This window comes from Monodon monoceros, unplaced genomic scaffold (assembly GCF_005190385.1).
Source record: "Monodon monoceros isolate NGI ecotype Baffin Bay Population unplaced genomic scaffold, NGI_Narwhal_1 Super_Scaffold_11, whole genome shotgun sequence".
NCBI lineage: Eukaryota > Metazoa > Chordata > Mammalia > Artiodactyla > Monodontidae > Monodon > Monodon monoceros.
Window position 1 is genome coordinate 6,187,196 of NW_021703767.1, and position 22,425 is coordinate 6,209,620.

A 22,425-nucleotide genomic window follows, 5' to 3' on the forward strand; every position below is an offset into this window, starting at 1 on the left:
AACCTTTTTTTCTTCTGTCATTTTGAATATTTTAGAGATTTGATGCACTTACATTTCTAAAAACAGGAATCGAATCTTTGAACTAATTATTGTTTTTAAAACCTAGGATTACCGAGATATTATAGATACTCCAATGGATTTTGGAACAGTAAGGGAAACTTTGGAAGCGGGAAATTATGACAGCCCTTTGGAATTTTGCAAAGACATCCGGTTGATATTTAGCAATGCAAAAGCATATACACCAAATAAAAGATCAAAGGTAATTTTAAAAGTGGTTTATAAAAAAAAAAAAAGAGTACGTGTGATCTGTGTAGATGGCAGTTTTCTAGTGTTTGGTGGAGGTGGGAGCATAAAAGATCAGTGAGTAGAGTAAGACCACTGTTAACCATAGAGTGCCACTGCCCAGGCATCTGCTTAGGAAACATCATTTCCTTGTGACACTGTTCCGCTTTCCTCAAGTTTTATAAACAAAAGAGGATTGGTGCGAGTGAGGACACCAGTGAAAAATGAACAAATTTGTATTTGATGTATAGAGTGAGAAAAATGTGTTTTCTTACATATGGGAATCTTGAAAAGTGGATTGGGAACTTAGTGATAGAGGCTGAAAGAATATTAAAAGTAAGAAAAGGAAAATCTGAAGTGAGCGTGGACTACTGATGGCATACTAACGTTTTTTATCTGAAGAAGAAACACGTCGGCCATCTGATTAGTTAAGAACACAAGTAGAGTGGACATTCCTAAATTTTTGTTCAAATGTTCTGTGTTGGATAACTTTTCAAAACTTGTTGAAACATAATAAATACACAAAAGGGTACACATGCTCTCAGTGAATATTCATAAACCTTTGTAGCCAGTGTGCTGGGTAATTAAAAAAAAAAAAAGCAATAATTTGAGAGTAAGACTTTAAAATAAAGCCCTTGCTTGATGCACTTTCTCTATCATCAGTGACTATCACTGCTAATTAACCATTTTGTCTTAATTTCACTTCTCCCTCATTACTTATTATCAGACTGCCTGCATTAATTCTTCTCTTAATCTGAGAACCTTTTCATTGCATTCAGTATCCAAATTGCTTATTGGATCAGTTTAACATACAAGTCTAACATTTTTCCAAGCTTGTGTTATTGTCAGTATTCACCATTTGTGAGACTTTCTTTCCAGACAGAAAATAAATTTCATTCATGTCTTTTTCCCTTTTGTTTAAAATATGTTTGAGGATACATCATACAACTCATGCATTTGAAGTGCACAATTTAGTGGGTTTTAGTATATTACCAAATTTTCAAAATTGTGGTTACATATATATATAAAACAAAATTTATCATTTTAACCATTTTTAAGTGTATAGTTCACTGGCATTAATTACATTCACAGTGTTGCTCAGCCATCACTGCTATTTCCAGAACTCTTTCATCATCCCAAACAGCAACTCTGTCACCAGTAAGCAAGTAACTCCACTAGCCCTTGGTAACCTCTAATTTACTTTGTATCCCTCTGAATTTGCCTATTCTAGATATTTCGTACAAATTGAATCACACAATATTTGGCTTTTGTGTCTGGCATATTTCACTTAAAATAGTATCTTAAAGGTTCATCCATGTTGTTGCCTGTATTGGAACTTCATTCCTTTTTTTGGCTGAATAATATTTCATTGTATGGGTATATGACATTTTGCTCATTCATCTTTTGATGGACACTTGAGTTTCTACTTTTTGGTTATCGTGATTAATGGGAATACAAGTATTTGTAAGAGTTCTTGTCCTCAGTTTTCTTGGGTATATATCTAAGAGTGGAATTTCTGGTTCATAGAGTAATTCTATGTTTAGCTTTTTCAGGAACCACCAAAGTATATTCCATAATGGCTGCACCATTTTGTATTCCCACTGGCAATGTACGAGGATTCTAGTTTCTCCACAGACTTGCCAAAATTTGTTATTTTCTGTGTTTTTAAAAAAAATTATAGCCATTGTAGTAACTGAAGTGTTATCCCCTTGTAGTTTTCATTTGTATTTATGTTATGACTTACTAAAAATTATATCTAGAATTTATTTAAATCAGATATAGTAAGACATGCAGACATGAATTGTCACGAAGGAAGAAGTTTATACTCACAGATCCCTAGAAACAGAAGTGTGTGATACAAGGTTGGTGAGTAGGCAGAGGGGAGGGGAGGGAAGGGAAGAGTATGGCGCAGAGCTTAGATTGGTGTTTTCACAGGACAGCAAGGCAGGGCAGAGTAAACAGTCTAGGATTGGCTAGTTTGTAGTAATTGGAGCTTTGATCTGTAGGGGTGGTCTCTAGATGTCTGATTCCTGGCCCTTGGGTGATTTGGGTAGGGGGAATATTGGCTTGGTGTATGAGAGTTTGATAAAGAAGACTTGTTAGGTGTTTGATCTCTGGATTGTTTTCTGTATCAGAGGTACACCTGCAAAAAAAAGCCACTTGCTATCTCTGGGAACTAGCCCTGGGGTGGGGTAGTCTCTCCAGGATCAAGGCTCCAAATGCCAGAGCATCAAGGATACAGAAAATAAGAAAATATAGTCAGTACACTAATGATGTTGAGTATCTTTTCATGTGGTTATTGACCACTTGTATATTTTCTTTGGAAAAATATCTATTCAAGTGGTTTGCCCAATTTTTAATTGGATTTTTGCCCTTTTGTTGTTGAGTTGTAAGAATTTTTAAATATATTCTGGATATTAAGTCCTAATCAGATGAATGTTTTCCAGTTATTTTGTCTGTAGGTTGTCTTTTCACTTTTGATAATGTCCTTTGATGCACAAAAGTTTTTAATTTTGATGAAGTCCAATTAATCTATTTTTTTTTTTCTTTGGTTTCTTGTGCTTTTGGTTTCATGTTTAAGAACCCATTGCTACTTAGCGTCACACAGCCTGTAAGATACCCAACACTATTATGGAGCAATTTGAAAAATATGTGTCAGAAGCTTAAGTGCCATTTGACCCATTAATTCTAATTTTTTTTTTTTTTTTTGGTACGCGGGCCTCTCACTGTTGTGGCCTCTCCCATTGCGGAGCACAGGCTCCGGACGCACAGGCTCAGCGGCCATGGCTCACGGGCCCAGCCGCTTCGCGGCATGTGGGATCCTCCCGGACGGGGCACGAACCCGTGTCCCCTGCATCGACAGGCGGACTCTCAACCACTGCACCACCAGGGAAGCCCCATTAATTCTAATTTTAATAATTATTTTTTATAGACAGTGTTAACTGTGGAAAAGACTACTTGCACAAAACATATATTAAGGAGTAATTTATAGAGGCAAATGTTTGGAAATAGTGTTCAAAATAGTTTAAAAAAATCCACTGCCACATTCAGTGTCATGAAGATTCACCTCGTGTTCTTCTAAGAGTTTTATGGTTTAGTTCTTATGTAAGCTATTGATCCATTTTGAGTTAATATTTGTGTATGGTGTAAGATAGAGGTCCAGTTTATTCTTTTGCATGTAGAAATCCAGTTGTCCCAGCAACATCTGTTGAAGTGACTATTCTTTCCCTATTAAATGGCCTGGCACCCTTTTTGAAAATCAGTTGGCCATAGATATATGGGTTTATTTCTGAACTCAGTTCTGTTCCATTGGTTTATACATATGAGTGTCTCTGTGTCAGTACTATGTTTTGTTTACTGTAGCTTTAGTAGTAAGTTTGGCAGTAAAGGAAATTTGAGTCCTCTTACATTGTTCTCTTTCAGGATTGTTTTGGCAGTTCAGGGGGTGCAATTCATTATGAATTTGAGGATTGACTTTTTCCATGTCTGTTTTCATAGGGATTGAATTGAATGTGTAGATTGCTTTGGGCAGTATTGACATCCTGACTACTGTTTTTCTATCCCTTAATGCCAGATGTCTTTCCATTTATTTAGGTCTAATTTCTTCCAGCAATGTTTTGTAATTTTCATTGGAGAGTCTTACAGCTCCTTGGTTAAATTTATTCCCACGTATTTTATTGTTTCAGATGCTATTTGAGATGCAGTTGCTTTCTTTTTTTTTTTTGTGGTACGCGGGCCTCTCACTGTCGTGGCCTCTCCTGTTGCAGAGCACAGGCTCCGGATGCGCAGGCTTAGTGGCCATGGCTCACGGGCCCAGACGCTCCGTGGCATGTGGGATCTTCCCCGACGGGGGCACGAACCCGTGTCCCCTGCATCAGCAGGCGGACTCTCAACCACTGCGCCACCTGGGAAGCCCTGCAGTTGCTTTCTTAATTTCCTTTTTCACTTGTTCATTGTTGGTGTATAGAAACAGAGCAGATTCTTGTGTGTTAATCTCATACTGTGTAATTTAGTTGGATTAATTTGTTAGCACTAATAGCTTTCTTGTAGAATCTTTGATTGCTTCTATATATAGGATCATTTCATCTGCAAATAGAGATAGTTCTACTTCTACCTTTCCAATTTGAATTATTTTTATTTCTTGTTTAATTGCTCTGGTAGAATTTAAGGTACAGTGTTGAATAACAGTGGTGAAACCAGGCATTCTTGTATCATTCCTGATCTAAGGGGGAAAGATTTTCAGTCATTTACCATTGTGTATAATGATAACTGTGGGTTTTTCACACATGCCCTTTTTCATGTTGAGGAACCAATAATTTTAGCACTCATTTTTGTAAACAATTTTATTTTTAATTCAAATGTATTATTGAATTTTTCAGATGAAAGTGGTGGTACTCAAGAGTATCAGAGCTTTCAAACTTAATACGATTGAGGAAAAAAAATCACTCTTGTTAAAATTGGTGACTTATGCTAGAGTTCAGGTTTGAGGGAAAAGAATAAATTTAATATATATACAAAATACTGGAAATAACTGTTAAAGACCACTTCAAAGATAAAGTGGGATTACAGATTTCGCATATACTTATTATATGTATGTGTATATAGGTTTCCTTCTGTATTTGAACATACCCCATTTCTAGGTGAAGAACCAGCTACCTTAGGACACATCTTGATAACAGATACACGGAATAGATCAAGATAAAGCACAGATGCTCACAGATACAGTTCAAAACTGTGGTGACCTGCCTAAACAAAATGTGTCACAAAGAGATGTACACCAAGACACATCATAATTAAAATGTTAAAAGCTAAGCATAAAGAGAGAATTCTAAAGACAGCAAGAGAAAAACAAAGAGTCATAACGTAATAGATACCCCTTAAAGCTGTCAGCTGATTTCTCTGCCAGAACTTTGCCGACCAGAAGGCTGTCGAATTACATATTCAAAGTGCCGAAAGGGAAAATCTGTTGTCATTATACTTTTGTCAAGGCCCATAGAATATTCAACACCAAGAATGAACCCTAATGGTTCTGATGGACTTTGGGTGATAACGTGTCAATGCAAGCTCAGCAACCATAATAAATGTATCTCTCTGGTTTGGGACGTTGCTAAAAAAACAAAAACAAACAACAAACAAAAAGCTGTGGTGACCTGATGCTGAGATGCTGAGTGTAGTTGCTGGGGAAGGAGCTTTGCTCTTGCTACTCTTGCTGTTTGGGGTACGCACTACCTCTATAACAGCTTGCTGCAAACAAATGCTGAACTCTGTTTTCACCTTTTTTCATAGAAGTGAAAATCTTCTTTGGATATTTTTTTCAGTTAGCGAAAACAAGTACTAATAAAGTAGGTCTTTTGTAAAACTGAAGTGGCAGAAAGCAGCGTTTTTGAAAGTGGGGATACCTGTATATGTATGTGTGTATATATGTATGTGTGTGTGTGTATATATATATATATATGAATATGGCAAATTCATACATTTTACATACTTTTTAAAGGTTCCCCAGTGTTAGTCTCTTCACCCTCCTCTACCATGCACCAGAATGATTGATATTTAGCTTTTGAATATTAGATTTTTACTTTACAGGAATGATTGTGGATGAGTAAAGAGTACTTCCTGTGAATACAGAGCTGTGCCAAAAAGTTATTTATAGTGGCACTCAACATTACATTGCTGTTCTTTTGAAGATTTGATGTAATTTAATTATAAAAGTTATTAGAACACAATCTTATATAAAGTTATAGGGCATAATGTCTCCTTTTGGATGTAAGCAATCGTTTTTTTCCCAATAATAATCTAAGTGGCATCAGAGGCAGTCAGATTTCAAGTAGAGAGTAGTGTAGAAGTGCTTTTGTTCCCTTGCCCCAAGGAGACACTGCCTAAATAGCAGCCTTAAAACCAACCAGGGGGCTTCCCTGGTGGTGCAGTGGTTGAGAGTCTGCCTGCCGATGCAGGGGACACAGGTTCGTGCCCCGGTCCGGGAAGATCCCACATGCCGCGGAGCGGCTGGGCCCGTGAGCCATGGCCGCTGAGCCTGCGCGTCTGGAGCCTGTGATCCGCAACGGGAGAGGCAACAACAGTGAGAGGCCCGCGTACCGCAAAAAAAAAAAAAAAAAAAAAAACCAACTTCCTATCTAAGTTTGGGAGAAGGAGGCATTTTGGGGATTTGTACAGGTAGATGTGGAAAAAACCAGTTGAGAACCATTGACATACAGACATAAACCCTAGATACAACCCTAGGGTTGATTGATTTAAAATTACTTTCTTTTCATCAGAGAAGTGTGTATTTGATACTTCCACTGTCCTTGCAGGGAAGGGATGGGAAATGAAGTAAGGAACAGTCATTTATCTATAACAGTGATATAATAGATTACAAGTAGCCTCAATGACTATAATTTTACTTGTAAAAATATTTTAAAAGATATTTTAGTACTAGTTTTGCTTTCATGTCCTTGCAGATTTACAGTATGACGTTGAGATTGTCTGCCTTATTTGAAGAAAAAATGAAGAAAATCTCTTCTGATTTTAAGATTGGTCAAAAATTCAGTGAAAAACTTCGAAGAAGCCAGAGGTTCAAGAGACGGCAAAATTGTAACCGTGTCAATCAGTCTAACAAAAGTATCAGGTAACTTGGTTATTGCAGTCTTTGTGTGCAGTTTTTAAAAATTTCAGGTTGTGATACTTCTTTGATTTTATTAAGCTAAAAATTCTTAATCATTTTACAGTATATTCACTAAAGATAGTCATTGTTTTTTATGGCTTGAAAGCATTCTCTGCATATAGAGCTGTTGCATTAATTTTTAATTATATACATTTGTAAGCATTTAATGAAAAGCATCAACTAAATCTTCCTAAGGATTATTCAAAATATTTCTTGTCTTTTGCATAAGAATTTTTTTTTTTAATGCAGAGGGTAAAATGATTACTGTGTATGGCTATTGAGCATTTGATCCTGTAAGGGAAAATGCCAGTTAGATGTAATGCACTCTGTTTTCACTGGGGATTAGTTGTAGAGAAGAAATATAAAATGAAGGATTTATTCTCTTTATAGTAAATTAATATTTATATTTTGCCATTTATGACTATGTAGCTTACATTACTATCAAATTTATAGATATTTTGACATGTAGAAATATGGAAATTGAGTTTTTCAGTGTTTAGTTTGTTTTCATGTACTTTTTTTAAAATAAATTTATTTTATTTATTTTTGGCTGCATTGGGTCTTTGTTGCTGCATATGGGCTTCCTGTAGTGTGGCGATCGGGGGCTACTCTTCATTGTGGTGCGCGGACTTCTCACTGTGGTGGCTTCTCTTGTTGCGGAGCACGGGCTCTAGGCGCGCGGGCTTCAGTAGTTGCAGCACGCAGGCTCAGTAGCTGTGGTTCGTGGGCTCTAGAGCACAGGCTCAGTAGTTGTGGCTCACGGGCTTAGTTGCTTCATGGTATGTGCATGTCCCCTGCATTGGCAGGTGGATTCTCAACCACTGCGCCGCCAGGGAAACCCATCATGTACATTTTGAATGTGCACTATACCCTTGATGGATTTCCTCATGGTTGTTCTTGGGATTACACCATGCATCTCAATTGAAAACAATCTACTTCAGGTTAATACTATTTAATTCCCATAGATATAAGAATTCTGTTCTAGTTTAGCTCCCTTCCCCTTCTTATTTGTGCTGTTACTGTCATACAGTTTATATATGTTGTTTTATGAAGTTGTCTTTTAAATCAGATAAGAATAAACAAATTACTTATACTGTTATTTATATTTACTTATGTAATTATCTTTCCCAGTGGTCTTTATTTCTTTTTATAGATTTGAGTTACCCTCTGGTGTCATTTCTTTTCAACCTGAAGTGCTTTAATATTTCTTGTAAGGCAGACGTGCGAGCAGTGAATTCCCTTAATCTTTATCTGGGAATGTCTTAATTTCACTTTTATTATTTAAGACTAGTTTTATTATTTTAAGACTAGTTTAGTTGGCAGTGTTTTTCTTTTAGCACTTTGAATATGTCATCTTACTGCCTGCTGACCTTCAGTGTTTCTGATGAGAGTCAGCTATTAATCTTACTGAGGTTCCCTTCCTTGTGCATATGGAGTTTTCTCTTGGTGCTTTCAAGATTTTCTTTTTGTCTTCATCTTGCAAATGACTGTAGGTGTGGATTTCTTTCCGTTTATCCTTATTGAAATTTGTCCAGCTTTGTGGATGTATAATGTTTTTTATCAGATTTGGGTGGTTTTCAGCCATTATTTCTTCAGATACTTTGTTCTGCTCCTTTTGTCTCCTTTGGGGCTCCCATATGTTGGTATGTTTAATGGTCTCCCAAAGGTCTCTGAGGCCTTCTGCATTTTTTTTCTTCATAAAGGATAGGATAAAAAGGAAAAGTTTTCACTCTTGAGCTACTATCACCTTGTCTACTGTTAAAAATCAAGTTTATGGGCTTCCCTGGTTGCGCAGTGGTTGAGAGTCCGCCTGCCGATGCAGGGGACACGGGTTCGTGCCCCGGTCTGGGAAGATCCCGCATGCCGCAGAGCGGCTGGGCCCGTGGGCCATAGCCGCTGAGCCTGCGCGTCCAGAGCCTATGCTCCACAACGGGAGAGACCACAACAGTGAGAGGCCCGTGTACCGCCAAAAAAAAAAAAAAAATATATATATATATATGTATATACTTACGATAAGTATATAAGCATATAATTATTTCTTTTTGTATTACCCTCCAGCTGATATTAATGGAAGTTAAAATTTTGACATAACAAGTTTGAGTTTTCCTTTTATTATTTTTATTTTTTTAATAAAAGGAGGAAACCAAGATGTTACGTTTTACAGTCATTTGTCCCCCTCCCATTTGTAGCTGACAGATTGGATTTAACACATGGAAACTGAAAGAGTACTTGTCTTTAAACATGGTCTGTTTACATTTGGAAACTTGAACTTCCTTGATTATGATAAACAATAACTGCTTAAAAGAACTGTGTTTTTTAAAAATTGAAGTATAGTTGATTAATTGTGGTTATCTTTAAGCTCCTAAAAGCTCCTTTGTCTTTTTGTTTTAAAGGAAAACAAAACCAAATCCTTTTGTTTTGAAGGATTATCTTTAAAAAACATGAATATTACTCAGATCTGTAATTTAAACCCAAAGATTGTCGTATCTTAAACTTCCACTGTTTTTCACCATAATCCATGGCTCAGGGGCCAATTTTGGTGAATTGGCCCTTGGATGTAAACAGATTGGTCTCAGAAAAAGACTAGCTTGTTCTCTTTTTTGCCTCTCTGTTCTTTCTCTTCAGGTTTTGTCAATTTCTCCTAATTTTATACTGTCTTTAGGAATATATAAATAGGAGCCTAGAGGGAATGTTGTCATATTGAGACTCAAATTTGTAATATGGGCAGTTCCTTGGTGGCCAAGTGGTTAGGATTCCAGGCTTTCACTGGTGTGGCCTGGGTTCAATCCCTGGTCAGGGAACTGAGAATCCCGCAAGCCGTGGTGCAGCCAAAAATCAATCAGTCAATCAAAATCAAATCACATCACAAGCTCTATTGCAGCTATAACTTTAAAAAAATTTGTAATATGAATGAATGCCTGTATTACATAAATGTTGGCTCCTCTTAGCATTTAATCCAAAGAATCTAAGGTATTCAGCATGATTTTCTGTAATTCTGTTACTTGGATCATTTGTTCATTACTCAAATTTGGAATAAAATGATGTCAAATTTAAAGAGAACAGTAATCCATGCTAGAATAAGATGTTAATAATGAATATTTTAATGTCTTGATCATAAAGTTATTCTCAGGTTAAGTAATAATACACTTTATTTAGGCATCCTCTGTTTTGTTAAATATTGTTTTATTTTTTCTTTGACCAGAAATATCAAGCAGAAGCGCTTAAAATCTCAGGCAAAAGTAATTCCGGAGTTGGTAGGTTCTCCTGTCCAGTCTACCTCAAGTAGGGCAGCTTATTCTACAAGCCGCAAGACAAGTGCTAGTGTCTCTTCGGGTGTTACTTCTGGTGATTCTTCAGATTCAGCGGCATCATCAGAAAGAATGAGGAGAAATACACCTGTCACTCTAACAAATGGTTCTACATTATCTGGTGAGAAATGGAATGTTATATATTCACCTGTTGAGCACTCACGTTTGTAACATTGGTAGTTACTGTGGGTTTAGAGGAGAGAATAAAGAAGTAAGACATGACCTTGACATTCAAGGAACTTAAATTTAACAGAAGAGATTTAAGTAACACATGGAATAATTAGATTATATTTGATAAATACTGTTCTTTGCAAGTGGTGCTGCCACATTTTAAGCAAATTTGAATCATTCAGGTTTTAAATAATGTGATATAAGTACCACTATTTGTGCAAAATTTGACATTTAAAAATTTCTTTAAATTAAAAAAAGGACTTGGTAATCATGTAAGTTTAAAGCTGATGTAAGTTTAAAGTAAAGTTTAAAGTTTAAAGTAAATTCTGAACTGTTTATTTTATTACTATTTGGTGGTATAACTGTAGCTGACGCTGACCCTTTGTTAGCATTGTGGGAATGAGGCCATGGTGTGTACATACTTGCATATTGCTCTGAGTGATTTTGGTGACTTGTGATGATGGTATAATGATTACTGTTGTGATTTAAAATAGTAGGATCAAACAGGTAAAATGCAGCCATATTTTAGAGACTGGCAAGTCTTGCAGAAAAGTTTGGATTACTTAGTAGGGTCCCTTGTTGTGAAGGAATCACATGACGAATTCTGTTTCAGGAAGATTAATCAGTTTGGCAGTGATATGTGGGGAAGGAGAAGAATCTGGAAACATAGTCAACATGATGGGAAGTGGGATACAGTAGGAGCAGGCAGAGTGGGCAAACTGCAGAGCAATTTCAAAGGAAGGAACACGATTTGGTGACTGATACCCCTCTAATAGCCACTCTGTTCTTTGACGTAGAGTTGGGTTGTAATATGGAGCAGAATTTTGTCTTTCAACAGTATGTTCCCACTCATTTTGATGCAATATTTATTTTGTGATAGGCATGCAAGAACTGAGCCTGGATGAAGGAGCAGGAAATTTGGTTTCCTATCTTGTGCCTACACTTGTGCATATACTCATTAAGTATTATGGTGGGGGGAAATGACCTGTACTATTTAAATTATTCATCTCACACCTTTTCTACCTTTTTTTGTGTGTGTGTGTGTTGAAATGCTCTTTCTTGAGCTTGGAAGCCTGTATGGTACAACTATGCTGTTAGGAAGGGCTACTAGAAAGAGACCTGAAAGCCTACTGAAATACTGGACTTGAAATGATTGTCTTTTCTATAGGAAATACCTGTCTCATAACAGAAGGAAGAAGATAGTGGAGCTAATTAAATTTTTAATGAAAGCTTGTTTATAAAATATATAAACTGTATTTTCTGAATCCAAACCCATATTAACATGTTACTTTCAGAAATAAGAGAACAAACTTGATTTCAGATGCTGATTATGTACCTTTTAGTACCAAAATGTTATCAGCTATTCTTTGGAACAGTTTTAAAAAATATACTCTCCTCTTCAGAGTATTTTAAGAATCTGCTTTTAGTCTATTGTTACAAAATAACTGCTCGTGTGTAAAGATAGGAGAATATATGTAATGAACTGTTGATGCTTCATTTTTCTTAGAAAGTGAAATGGAAGATTCCTTAGGTACCTCTTCATCATCTTCAGCTTCAAATAGTTCAGAGGAAAGCAAAGAGAGTTCAAGAGCTCGTGAATCCTCCTTACGTAGTGGGCTGGCCAGGAGCAGGGTGACCAGAACCAGAGCCGCTAAAAGAAAAACTGGTGAGAAGAGGCTCGGTGGTACTTTGGAGAAATGTATATCAAGAGAATTCAAAAGCTAAATATTGGATGGTTTATTTATTTACTTAAAAAAAAATTTTTTTTTAATTTAAATTTTTATTTATTTTTTGACTGCATTGGGTCTTTGTTGCTGCACGTGGGCTTTCTCTAGTTGTGGCGAGCGGGGGCTACTCTTCGTTGCGGTGCGTGGGCTTCTCATTGCGGTGGCTTCTCTTGTTGCAGGGAGCGCAGGCTCTAGGCGTGCAGGCTTCAGTAGATGCGACGCTTGGGCTCAGCAGTTGCGGCACGCGGGCTCTAGAGCGCAGGCTTGGTAGTTGTGGCGCATGGGCTTAGTTGCTCTGCGGCATGTGGGATCTTCCTGGACCAGGGATCGAACCCGTGTCGCCTGCATTGGCCGGTGGATTCTTAACCACTGCACCACCAGGCAAGTCCTGGATGGTTTACTGACTTAACGCATCTGCACATGATTACATGTCCTTTAGGCTTTTTTTTTTCTTGAGGTATAATTGACATATAACATTATATTAATTTCAGGTGTACAATGTAATGATTTGACATTTGTGTACTTTACAGAATGGTTACTGTGCGTCACCATACATAGTCACAAAATTTTTTTTTTCTTGTGATGAGGACTTTTAAGATTTAGTCTTAGCAACTTTCCAATATGCAATACAGTATTATTAACTATACTTGCCATGCTGTACATTATATCTTCATAACTTATTTTTATAACTGGAAGTTTGTACCTTTTGACTCCATTTACCCATTTCACTCACTCCCTATGCACCCTACCCTCCGGCAACCACCAGTCTGTTCTCTGTATCTATGAGCTTGTTTTTTGTTTTGTTTTTGTAGATTCCACATATAAGTGAGATCATAGGGTATTTGTCTTTCTCTGTCTGACTTACTTCACTTAGCATAATGCCCTCAAGGTCCATCTGTGTTGTCGCAAATGGCAAGAGTCCATTCTTTTTTATGGCTGAGAAGTATTCGTGTGGGTGTGTACCTTCTTTATCCATTCATCCATTATCGAACACTTAGGGTGTTTCCATATCTTGGCTATTGGTAATAATGCTGCCGTGAGCATGGGGGTGCACATATCTTTTCACATTCATGTTTTTGTTTTCTTTGGATAAATAGCCAGAAGTGGAATTGTTGGATCATATAATATTTCTATTTGTAATTTTTTGAGGAACCTCGATACTGTTTTCTATAGTGGCTGCACCAATTTACTTTCCCACCAGCCGTGCACAGGGGCTCCCTCTCCTTCACATCCTCACCAACAATTGTTATTTCTTGTCTTTCTGATGATAGCTATTCTAAAAGGTGTGAAATGATATCTCACTGTGGTTTTGATTTGCATTTCCCTAATGATCAGTGATGTTGAGTATCTTTTCATGTGCTTGTTGGACATCTGTATGCCTCTTATGGAAAAATGCCTCTTCAGATTCTCTGCCCATTTTTCAATTGGATTGTTTGTTTTTTTGCTATTGAGTTGTATGAGTTCTGGATATTAACCCCTGATTAGGTATATGATTTGCAAATATCTTCTCCCATTCAGTATGTTGCCATTTCATTTTGTTGATGATTTCCTTTGCTTTTTAGTTTGATGTAGTCTTGCTTGTTTATTTTTGCTTTTGTTGCTTTTGCTTTTGGAGTCAGATCTGAAAAATCATTGCCAAGAATGATGTCAAGGATTTTTCTACCCATGTTTTCTTCTAGTAGTATGATTTCAGGTCTTACGTTCTTTAATCCACTTTGAGTTAATTTTTGTGTATGGTATAAGATAGTAGTCTAGTTTCATTCTTTTGCATGTGGCTGTCTAGTTTCCCAACACCATTTATTGAAAAGACTGTCCCTTCCCATTTTTATATTCTTGGCTCCTTTGTCGTAAATTATCTGACCATATATGCGTGGGTTTATTTCTGGACTCTCTGTTCTGTCCTTTAAACTTTTTAAATTTAGAAAGGTAAACTTGTTTTGGCATTAAAAAAATAAGGAACATCAGTACTAAAATGAAGTCATTTAAAAATGTTGAAATAAGGAAGACCTTTCTAATTTTACTGTTACTTTATTTTTAGGTCCAGTTTCTTTAGAAAATGGATGTGGTAGAAGAGCCACTAGAAAGAGAGTCTATTTAAGTGACTCTGATAACAATTTTTTGGAGACTGGTGAAAGTCTAAAAGCCAGAGCTGGAAGTAACCGAAAAGTGCTACGAAAGTGTGCTGCTGTGGCTGCCAATAAGATAAAGTTAATGAGTGACGTAGAGGAGAATTCTAGCTCTGAAAGTGTCTGTTCTGGCCGTAAGCTGCCTCACCGCAATGCTTCTGCTGTAGCTAGAAAAAAGTTATTACATAATTCTGAGGATGACCAGAGCTTAAAGTCAGAACTTGAAGAAGAGGAGCTAAAAGATCAAAATCAACCATCACCATTGTCCAGTTCTCATGCTGCCCAGAATACTGAAAATGGAGATTCAGAGTCAGAAAGTGATTTGCGGGTAGCCCGGAAAAATTGGCATGCTAATGGTTACAAGTCCCAAACTGCAGCAACTTCTAAAACAAAATTTCTTAAGATAGAGTCTTCTGAGGAAGACTCTAAAAGTCATGATTCAGATAATGGATGTAACAGAACTGCTGGCCCATCAACATCTTTGCAGAAACCTAAGGCAGAAAGCATCTCACAGGAAGAGGAGGAAGCAAATTCTGAACCACGAAAATATGGTGGTAGGAGATACAACACAGGTCGCAAGAATGCTGCTTTCCTTAAAAAAGCAAAAATCTTCAGTGATTCAGAGGACTCTGAATCTGAAGCAGAAGATGGAGAAGACGGTAGATGTCATAAAATGGAAATTAACCCGAGTTCAGGGAATGTGAAGTGTGAACCTATTGCTGGGTCCCAGTGTTTTTCAGATCATGTATCTGAAACTGATCTGAATTCAGATGATGACAAGAAAACAAAAGAAAAACCAAACAATTTTATGAAAGGTAATTCAAAACATTTAACCTTGGTTCACTGATTTTTCTCACTGTCCTTTTTTTTATAACATACATGGTCTTTTCCCCCCATAAAACTTTTCTTTGCCACCTGTTTAGTTTTGCTTATGTAACAGGAAGCCTTGGCCATAGCTGTTTTTTTTTTTCTTTTTTTCTTTTTTTTTTTTTTTGCGGTACACGGGCCTCTCACTGTTGTGGCCTCTTCCGTTGTGGAGCACAGGCTCCGGACGCGCAGGCTCAGCGGCCATGGCCCACAGGCCCAGCCGCTCTGCAGCATACGGGATCTTCCCGGACAGGGGCACGAACCCGTGTCCCCTGCATCAGCAGGCGGACTCTCAACCACTGCGCCACCAGGGAAGCCTCATAGCTGTTTTTAATAGAGATTTCAGTTCTTATAATGGAATGGGGATATTGTATTGGCTATGGGCTTAAGAAGAGCAGAGGCCAGCACATTTATAAGCTGTTGGTGATAATAGTTTGAGGAGAGGAAAGAAAAGGGTGGTTGAAAGGAATGTGATAAGTAATAATAATAATAGCAGGGGCTTCCCTGGTGGCGCAGTGGTTGAGAGTCCGCCTGCCGATGCGGGGGACACGGGTTTGTGCCCCGGTCTGGGAGGACCCCATATGCTGCGGAGCGGCTGGGCCCGTGAGCCCTGGCCGCTGAGCCTGCGTGTCCAGAGACTGTACTCCACAACGGGAGAGGCCACAACAGTGAGAGGCCCGCGTACTGCAAAACAAAATAACAAACAAACAAAAATAATAATAATAGCAGCTAAGAACAGTTACCAAGTTACCAAGCTATTTCTTATCAGGAAGTTTTTCTAAATGCTTTACATTTATTTATGAACCAGTTTAGTCTTCATATCTTTTATGAGATAAGTACTATTATTATATCCATTTTACTGATAATAAGTCTGGAGCATGGAGAATTTAGATAACTTTCTGAATTAAGATTGTCCTGGTAAATGGAGATTGAAAAGTATTAAAGAGCAAGAGGCATCTAAAGCTAAGACTAACTGTAGTGTGTGATGGAACCTGTGAAGTTAAGAAGTTTCAGGGAGGCTGAGAGTGATGAGTTTGCATACTTTAGTGCAGTGATGAAGAGAGTGCAGTTTGTATTCATGTAAATAAAATACTCTAGTGTCAGGTGTTTTGTGTATATAGACAGAAAGGCATGGGGTGTTATTGATGGGCGTATGTTATACTTGTGGATGGTGCTGAGGCTGAAAAAGTCACTGTTCTAAAGTAGTAAAAGCCCAACCCATTCACCGCCACCCTCTTTCCAAGTTAGAAAGAATCTCGGACTTCAGTTGTTTAAAATGTTGAACATTTAATTCCTTTAGACTTAATCTTCTATTAAAGATTAAAAGAGTACTCTTAATTTTTAGACTCTGCATCACAAGACCATGGACAAAGCAGAAAAGTTGCCAGGAAAAGGGTCTGTTCCAGTGACTCAGACAGCAATTCGAAGGTGGTTAAGAAAGCATCAAAAGCCAAAATGGGTCTCCTAAGAGTTCCTCGAAGATGTGCCACCACCGCTGCTACTAGGATCAAGCTAATGAGTGATGTGGAAGACGTCGGTTTAGAAAATGTGTGTACTAGAAGCAAAAAGGGAAGGAAAAAGTCCCTCCATTTTGCATGTACCACAGCTAAGAAGATAGTGAGTGATTCTGAGGGAGATGTAAACTGTGACGTGCCAAACGAACAATATGGCTGTGAAGGGAAGCCACCTGAAGCCGACTCAGACGGTAGTACAAAAAGTATTAATCAGTCTTTAAATGAAGACTCAGACTCTGAAGGTATGTTGAATTCAAGACACAAGAACAGGCATACCAGTAGTCACAAAACAAATGTTGCACCTTCTAAAACAAAGAATTCCTTGATTGGGTCTTCGGAGGAAGATTCAAAAAGCCATATTCCAGGGAACGAGACTGGTAGAAAATGTTCTTCTGAGTCAACTCCGGTGCAAAAGGCTACTGCAGAGAATAACTTTGAAGAGGAACTGAATTATGGGCTACGCAGGTGGAATGGCAGAAGACTCAGGACCTATGGGAAGGCTCCTTTCAGTAAGACAAAAGTGATGCGGGATTCGCAGGAAGCAGCCGAGATGGCAGAAATGAAAAGGAAGAGACTGCATCCTGAATTGGAAAATGTGAAAGCTTCTGAAACAACAGGGAGCTCAAAGTGTGGACCTGACACTAGTCCCAAATCTGATTCAGATTTGGGGTCTGCCACTGAATCAGATGCTGACTTTACTGATGATACAAAAACCAAAAAGAGGAAAATGAAAGGAAAAGCAAAAGTAGTTAGAAAAGGTAAAACTTTTACAGCTAACGTATCTAAAACCGTGAGACGACAAAGACAAAGCAAACGTCCTAGGTTAAACGTGGATGATAATGACTGGGAGGATGTGGACTATGCAAAATCTAAAAGAGTTCTTCGGCGTTCAAAAATAAAGACAAGAAATCAGGGTAGGAGGACCGTGAGATACCATGATGGGGATGATGATAGAAGCTTAGAAAATGTGTTAGATTTTGATGATTGCACCTTATGACCTTGAGGGAAAACCAGTTCATTTAAAGAGGGAATGGACTGGAATTTATAGTGAAAGCTGGCTGTTGAAATTATTTTTTGTCCTACAATTCAGGGAATATATTTATATTTTTCTATGAAAAGTTATGAATGTGACTAAATCATGACTGTTATTTTTATTTGCACTTGCTTGCCTTTGTAGCAGCATTCAGCACAGGTGCCAAAATATGCTTCATTTTGGGGGCAGATCTACTTTGACAGTATTTACATATAGCAAGAGTTTGAAATATGTTAAACACTAGACATTCTGGTTATCAAAACCAATGAGCATTACTTTCACGGTAGCAATTGTCATACAGTTATTTTCAGAATTCGTCAAGAGGTGGTAGTTTCTAATCCCAGTCCTATTGTAGTATGAATTTCATGTGACCTTTGTTTACAGATTCTTCATAAATACTCTGTGCATACTGACATAACAATTGTGGGAGGGGTAACCATGATTAGTAGGCAAGGTACCTACCACTTTTTTCTTTCCCTGGCTACTTGAGTAGAATGCATTATACCAGATTGGTCATTTTCATTGAAATGGTTTCCAATTTTTGTTTCAAAGCCCTGTTGGGTCTTTCTCTTTTTCTTTATTTTTAAGGAAAATATCATCCATTATATTTTATAAACTTGAATTTATAAAGTGCTGGTAAATTATTATTTTTTTTAACGTTTGTGCATTATAAACCTCTAAGGCCAGACCATAGTACTAGCATTTTCTTTTAAATTGTGCACTAACAAAATGCTATATAATTTGTCTTTCCAAGATCTCCTGGTTTCCATGTACGGAATTTAACCAAAATCTTGGTCTTCCATAGTCTTACTCTGTGAAATAGAGGAGTTTGTGTGCCTTAGATTTAGATAAAGTGTGTTCTTTAATAGAGTGTACAGGGCTAAAAGAGTAAATTATGTGTAATTTCCCCCATCTCTTGAAATTGTAGAGTTGATTTTTGTTAAGAGTGCAATCACAAATCTCATTTATATAGGAAAATAGTTAAATGTCATTCTCCATCTCTTTTAGTCTACTGCTGCCATGTGCAATCCCAAGCATTCTTTGCTGGTGCAACTAAGTATCTTTATTAGTGACCTCTAGTTTAAATCTAAGAAACTGTCATGTGTTGTTGGAAAATAATTTTGAAATCCACTTAAAGCGTAACTTTTACATCATCAAATACCATAGTACACTTATTTTCGAGCCAAATATTTTTACTTGATAGGTTGTGCTACTCCAAACAGTATAGGTGGCCATTCCTAGCTTGTTTGTGCCTGAAGATGGACTTGATTCAAGTGGTTTACATATTTCGTAGCTAAAGGGGTATGTTACAGTACTCCCACCCTTTGTTATTTATTGGCCCTAACTGTGTTTGGTTTCAGACAAAATTAACCCTTTTCTCCTGTGTATCCTTAAGGTGGCAGATAAGGAAAAGCATCAGACTCTGGTATCAGTGTTAGAGTGTTCTTAAGTGTTGCTACTTTTTAGTTATCTTTTCCAGTTGACATGGTAGAAGGTACTTTCTCTTTCTACTCTGGTATAAGGGGAAGGATGTTCTTAGACATTACCAACTGAGGTAGGTGGTATACCTACCTCTCCTTTGGTTGTTGAGAGAGCTATCACCACTTCAAAACTATGATGATTTTCTTCTGAAAGCTCGTGTTAACTGTATTATTAACAGATTGAGTCAGGATAATTGTCCTTGACTACTGACCTGAAAAAAATTAATGGCATGCTCTTCCTTAATTTTAAGAAATGGTGATAGATGTCGTATCCATTAATTTATTTTAACTCTTCTTAAGCTTCTCTGTTTTATATCTATTCTCAGGGTTATAACTCCATGTTTACCATCACCTGGAAAAAGGTACCAAAAAAATCCATAAATAAATATGGAATATATTCATAAATACATCAGTTCTTTTGGTAAAATGATACTTTGACCATTTAGGCTTCATCAGTAGAACTAGTCTTATCTTTTGGACTGAATTAACTTAATTGATTGGCTGGTCAACCGTTCATAATTGTTCATTTTGTCCAAAATGGTTAGGCCTTTGTGTGTAGAAGCAGTATTTTGGTTTCATCTGAAAAACAAACAAACCAACCCCCCCAAAAATTGGCCTGGTGACTTTGAAAGCATGGTTGACAATGGTAGCTTCTCAAGTTCTGAAGTAAAACTAAGGGATTATAGAAAGAATCATTTTTATGGGTTTTTTTGGTCACGGTGCTATTCCTAAGGTTAACTTTGAATATGTGACACACACTGCTAAGTACCTTTAAGGAAAATTAATAAATAATTAATAGTTCAAAATGTTTACATTGAGCACTAGAACATGTTTGACTTTTTTTCTACTTTATGTGAAATGAGCAGGGATTTAATGCACAGATGTACTTTAATATGTTTGGGATCAGTTTGTATTTTTCTTGTGAAAAAAGACAAAAGGTTACAAAGTGAATGTGAACTGATCCAGAAGTAAGTGCTATAGCTTTCAGTTGCACTTGAAGTAACTTAATGATGTATATGAAAAAAAGACTACTGTGGTTGTTTATGTCCAAAGCCCTATGATTTTATTCATTTATGGTTAAAAAAAAAAAGGTTTGAGGTGTATTTAGATTTGATTTTTGATTCCTTTGAAAGACTAATTTTACCAAGCATATTAAGACAAAAAGATTTCAGACATTAAAAAAAAAAAGGTGAGGTTTAAAAAAGCTTTTTTTCCCCCACTTCCTGCTTATTTAAAAAGGGTATACTGACAATGTATAGTAACTTCTGAATAAAAGGAAAAGTTTATTCCATTTTCAGGTAATTCCTAGGGTAATCATTCTCCCTTTATCTTAGGGATTTAAACCCTTTGTCAATTTAGTAATCCTTGAAAGAATGATAAAGCATTTATTTACTCACAGCTTCTAAGTTACAACAAAAAAGTTTCTTCTAGATAGTTAAGAGTTGTACCTAAAAAATAAATTAGTTTTATAATAAGAGAATGGGGGGAAATAACTTATGTTTTAGGAAAAGGCACTTCAAAACCAAGAAGTGCAAATGGGAAAAGGAGACGTAAACCAATAAACATGCCATCTGAAGGTAACTACTGTCCAAAAATAAGACACATCACTGAATCCTTCACACTCCATTGCTTGATGACTAAGTAAAAATTGTTATTTAGAGTAATGTTGGGTCCATACTGTGTTCCCTGTCCCTCTTCCAGCCTTTTTTTCTTTAGAATAATCAGAACACAGAATTTATTAACTTCACTGTATGGTATTAAAAACTAAAATGAAAGGATTTTATTAATCTCTCCTGTCAGTACAAATTGAATTTGTGTTACCTGAAAAAAATGAGAGGTTTGTATATCAGTAGATTGCAAGAACATTGTTAAAGGTGCATACAATATTTTTGGTTTTCCTTTCTACTCAGTTGTACTCGTTTTTTGAGTAATATTTAAATGGCTAGAAAAGGTTTTTTTGCCTGCCTTTTTATAGCTGAAATGCCATCTCCACTCTTTTCATTGATACTAAGTCAATATATTTACTTTATCAGGTATCTTGTGGTTGTCATCAAATCTTTTAGTTTGTACATTGTATAGAAATTATAGTTCACTTATTCTAGTATGATGGAGTTTAACAAAGCACCTTCATTGTAGAAGAACTTTCCGCCTGTTAATTATTTAAGTTATATCTCTCAACTTCTGCTGTGGGTATCAGGGAATAATAAAGCAGAAACCCTAAGAAATTTGCAACCTAACAGAATAAGACTGTCTCTTATTCTAGTATTCAGGAACACACATACCAGCTCAAATATATTTGTCAAAGCTAGGGAGAAAATGGAGCATTGTGGAAGAATCTAGTCCAACTTGATTTGTAAATGCTAATCCTACTTATAGCTCAAATTGTGAATTTAATGGAAAGAACTGAAGTGTGAAAAGTATAATGGTGAGGGCTGTGTTGTGTTTTCTCACATTTTAAGAAAAGTTTTTATAGCTGTTTCTTAAAATTATATATGTTGCCTAAGGATACATGGGAATTCTCAAAGTTAAGAGAAATTTTTACCAATCACTCATAATCTGCCAAACTGGTTCCTAATATGTTGTTAATTTGGTAGAAGAATATCAAGACTCTTACTTGATATCTCTTCAAAGATTGCCTTTATGGATTTGATGGAGGGAGGAGGGGCGGGGGCACTCACAGCATTTGAGTCCTACAGATTTGCAGGCTCTATCTTTGGCAGCATGCAAGTCGCTACAGACTATTTGTCAAGACCGATCATTTCATTGAATTTAATTATCAGTGCTACAGCATATTGTCTGGTCACACTTTAGTTTTTACATTAATTTTAAGGTAAGTTTTATCATTTGTTAAAATCTTTAATGGGAATTAGGACTGTAAAGAGAAAGAGGCATTCTGAAAATTGAAATGGGATCGCACAGACTATGTGGACTGCAGCAGCCAGCCCTACCTACTGTTGGTTCCACAAGGAAAATTATATAGAAATCATTACCTTTTTCGATCAGTGGTTAAATGTTAAAGGAATCTTTAATTTTTAATAGGTTGAAGTTGATTTCCTAAGTTTTGATCCACCCTTAGTCCTTGCACTGTATGGACATACTCAGTTCATCTGTAAAATTCTACCATTTTAGTGCAGCTTGTCTCCCACATGAGAGCTCTACTTTAACTTTTTCTAAATTAGCTCGTTACCACGACTGAGTCAGCATTGTCACCTAGGAACCAATTTTTTAGACAACTGAAGTAGTAGAGTATAATAAATT

General features: G+C 36.8%; 1 protein-coding gene across 1 annotated transcript in view; it reads left to right on the forward strand.

The window, feature by feature from the left end:
- BRWD1 (bromodomain and WD repeat domain containing 1) overlaps positions 1–20,355 on the forward strand; it is a 118,285-nt gene extending 97,930 nt beyond the window's left edge. The window contains exons 36-41 of the mRNA XM_029215531.1: positions 107–259; positions 6,738–6,904; positions 10,143–10,369; positions 11,927–12,085; positions 14,185–15,087; positions 16,485–20,355. Coding sequence (XP_029071364.1) covers positions 107–259; positions 6,738–6,904; positions 10,143–10,369; positions 11,927–12,085; positions 14,185–15,087; positions 16,485–17,650 — 2,775 coding nt within the window. The 3' untranslated portion in view covers positions 17,651–20,355. The remainder of the gene's footprint in view (positions 1–106; positions 260–6,737; positions 6,905–10,142; positions 10,370–11,926; positions 12,086–14,184; positions 15,088–16,484) is intronic.
- The last annotated feature ends 2,070 nt before the right edge of the window (positions 20,356–22,425 follow it).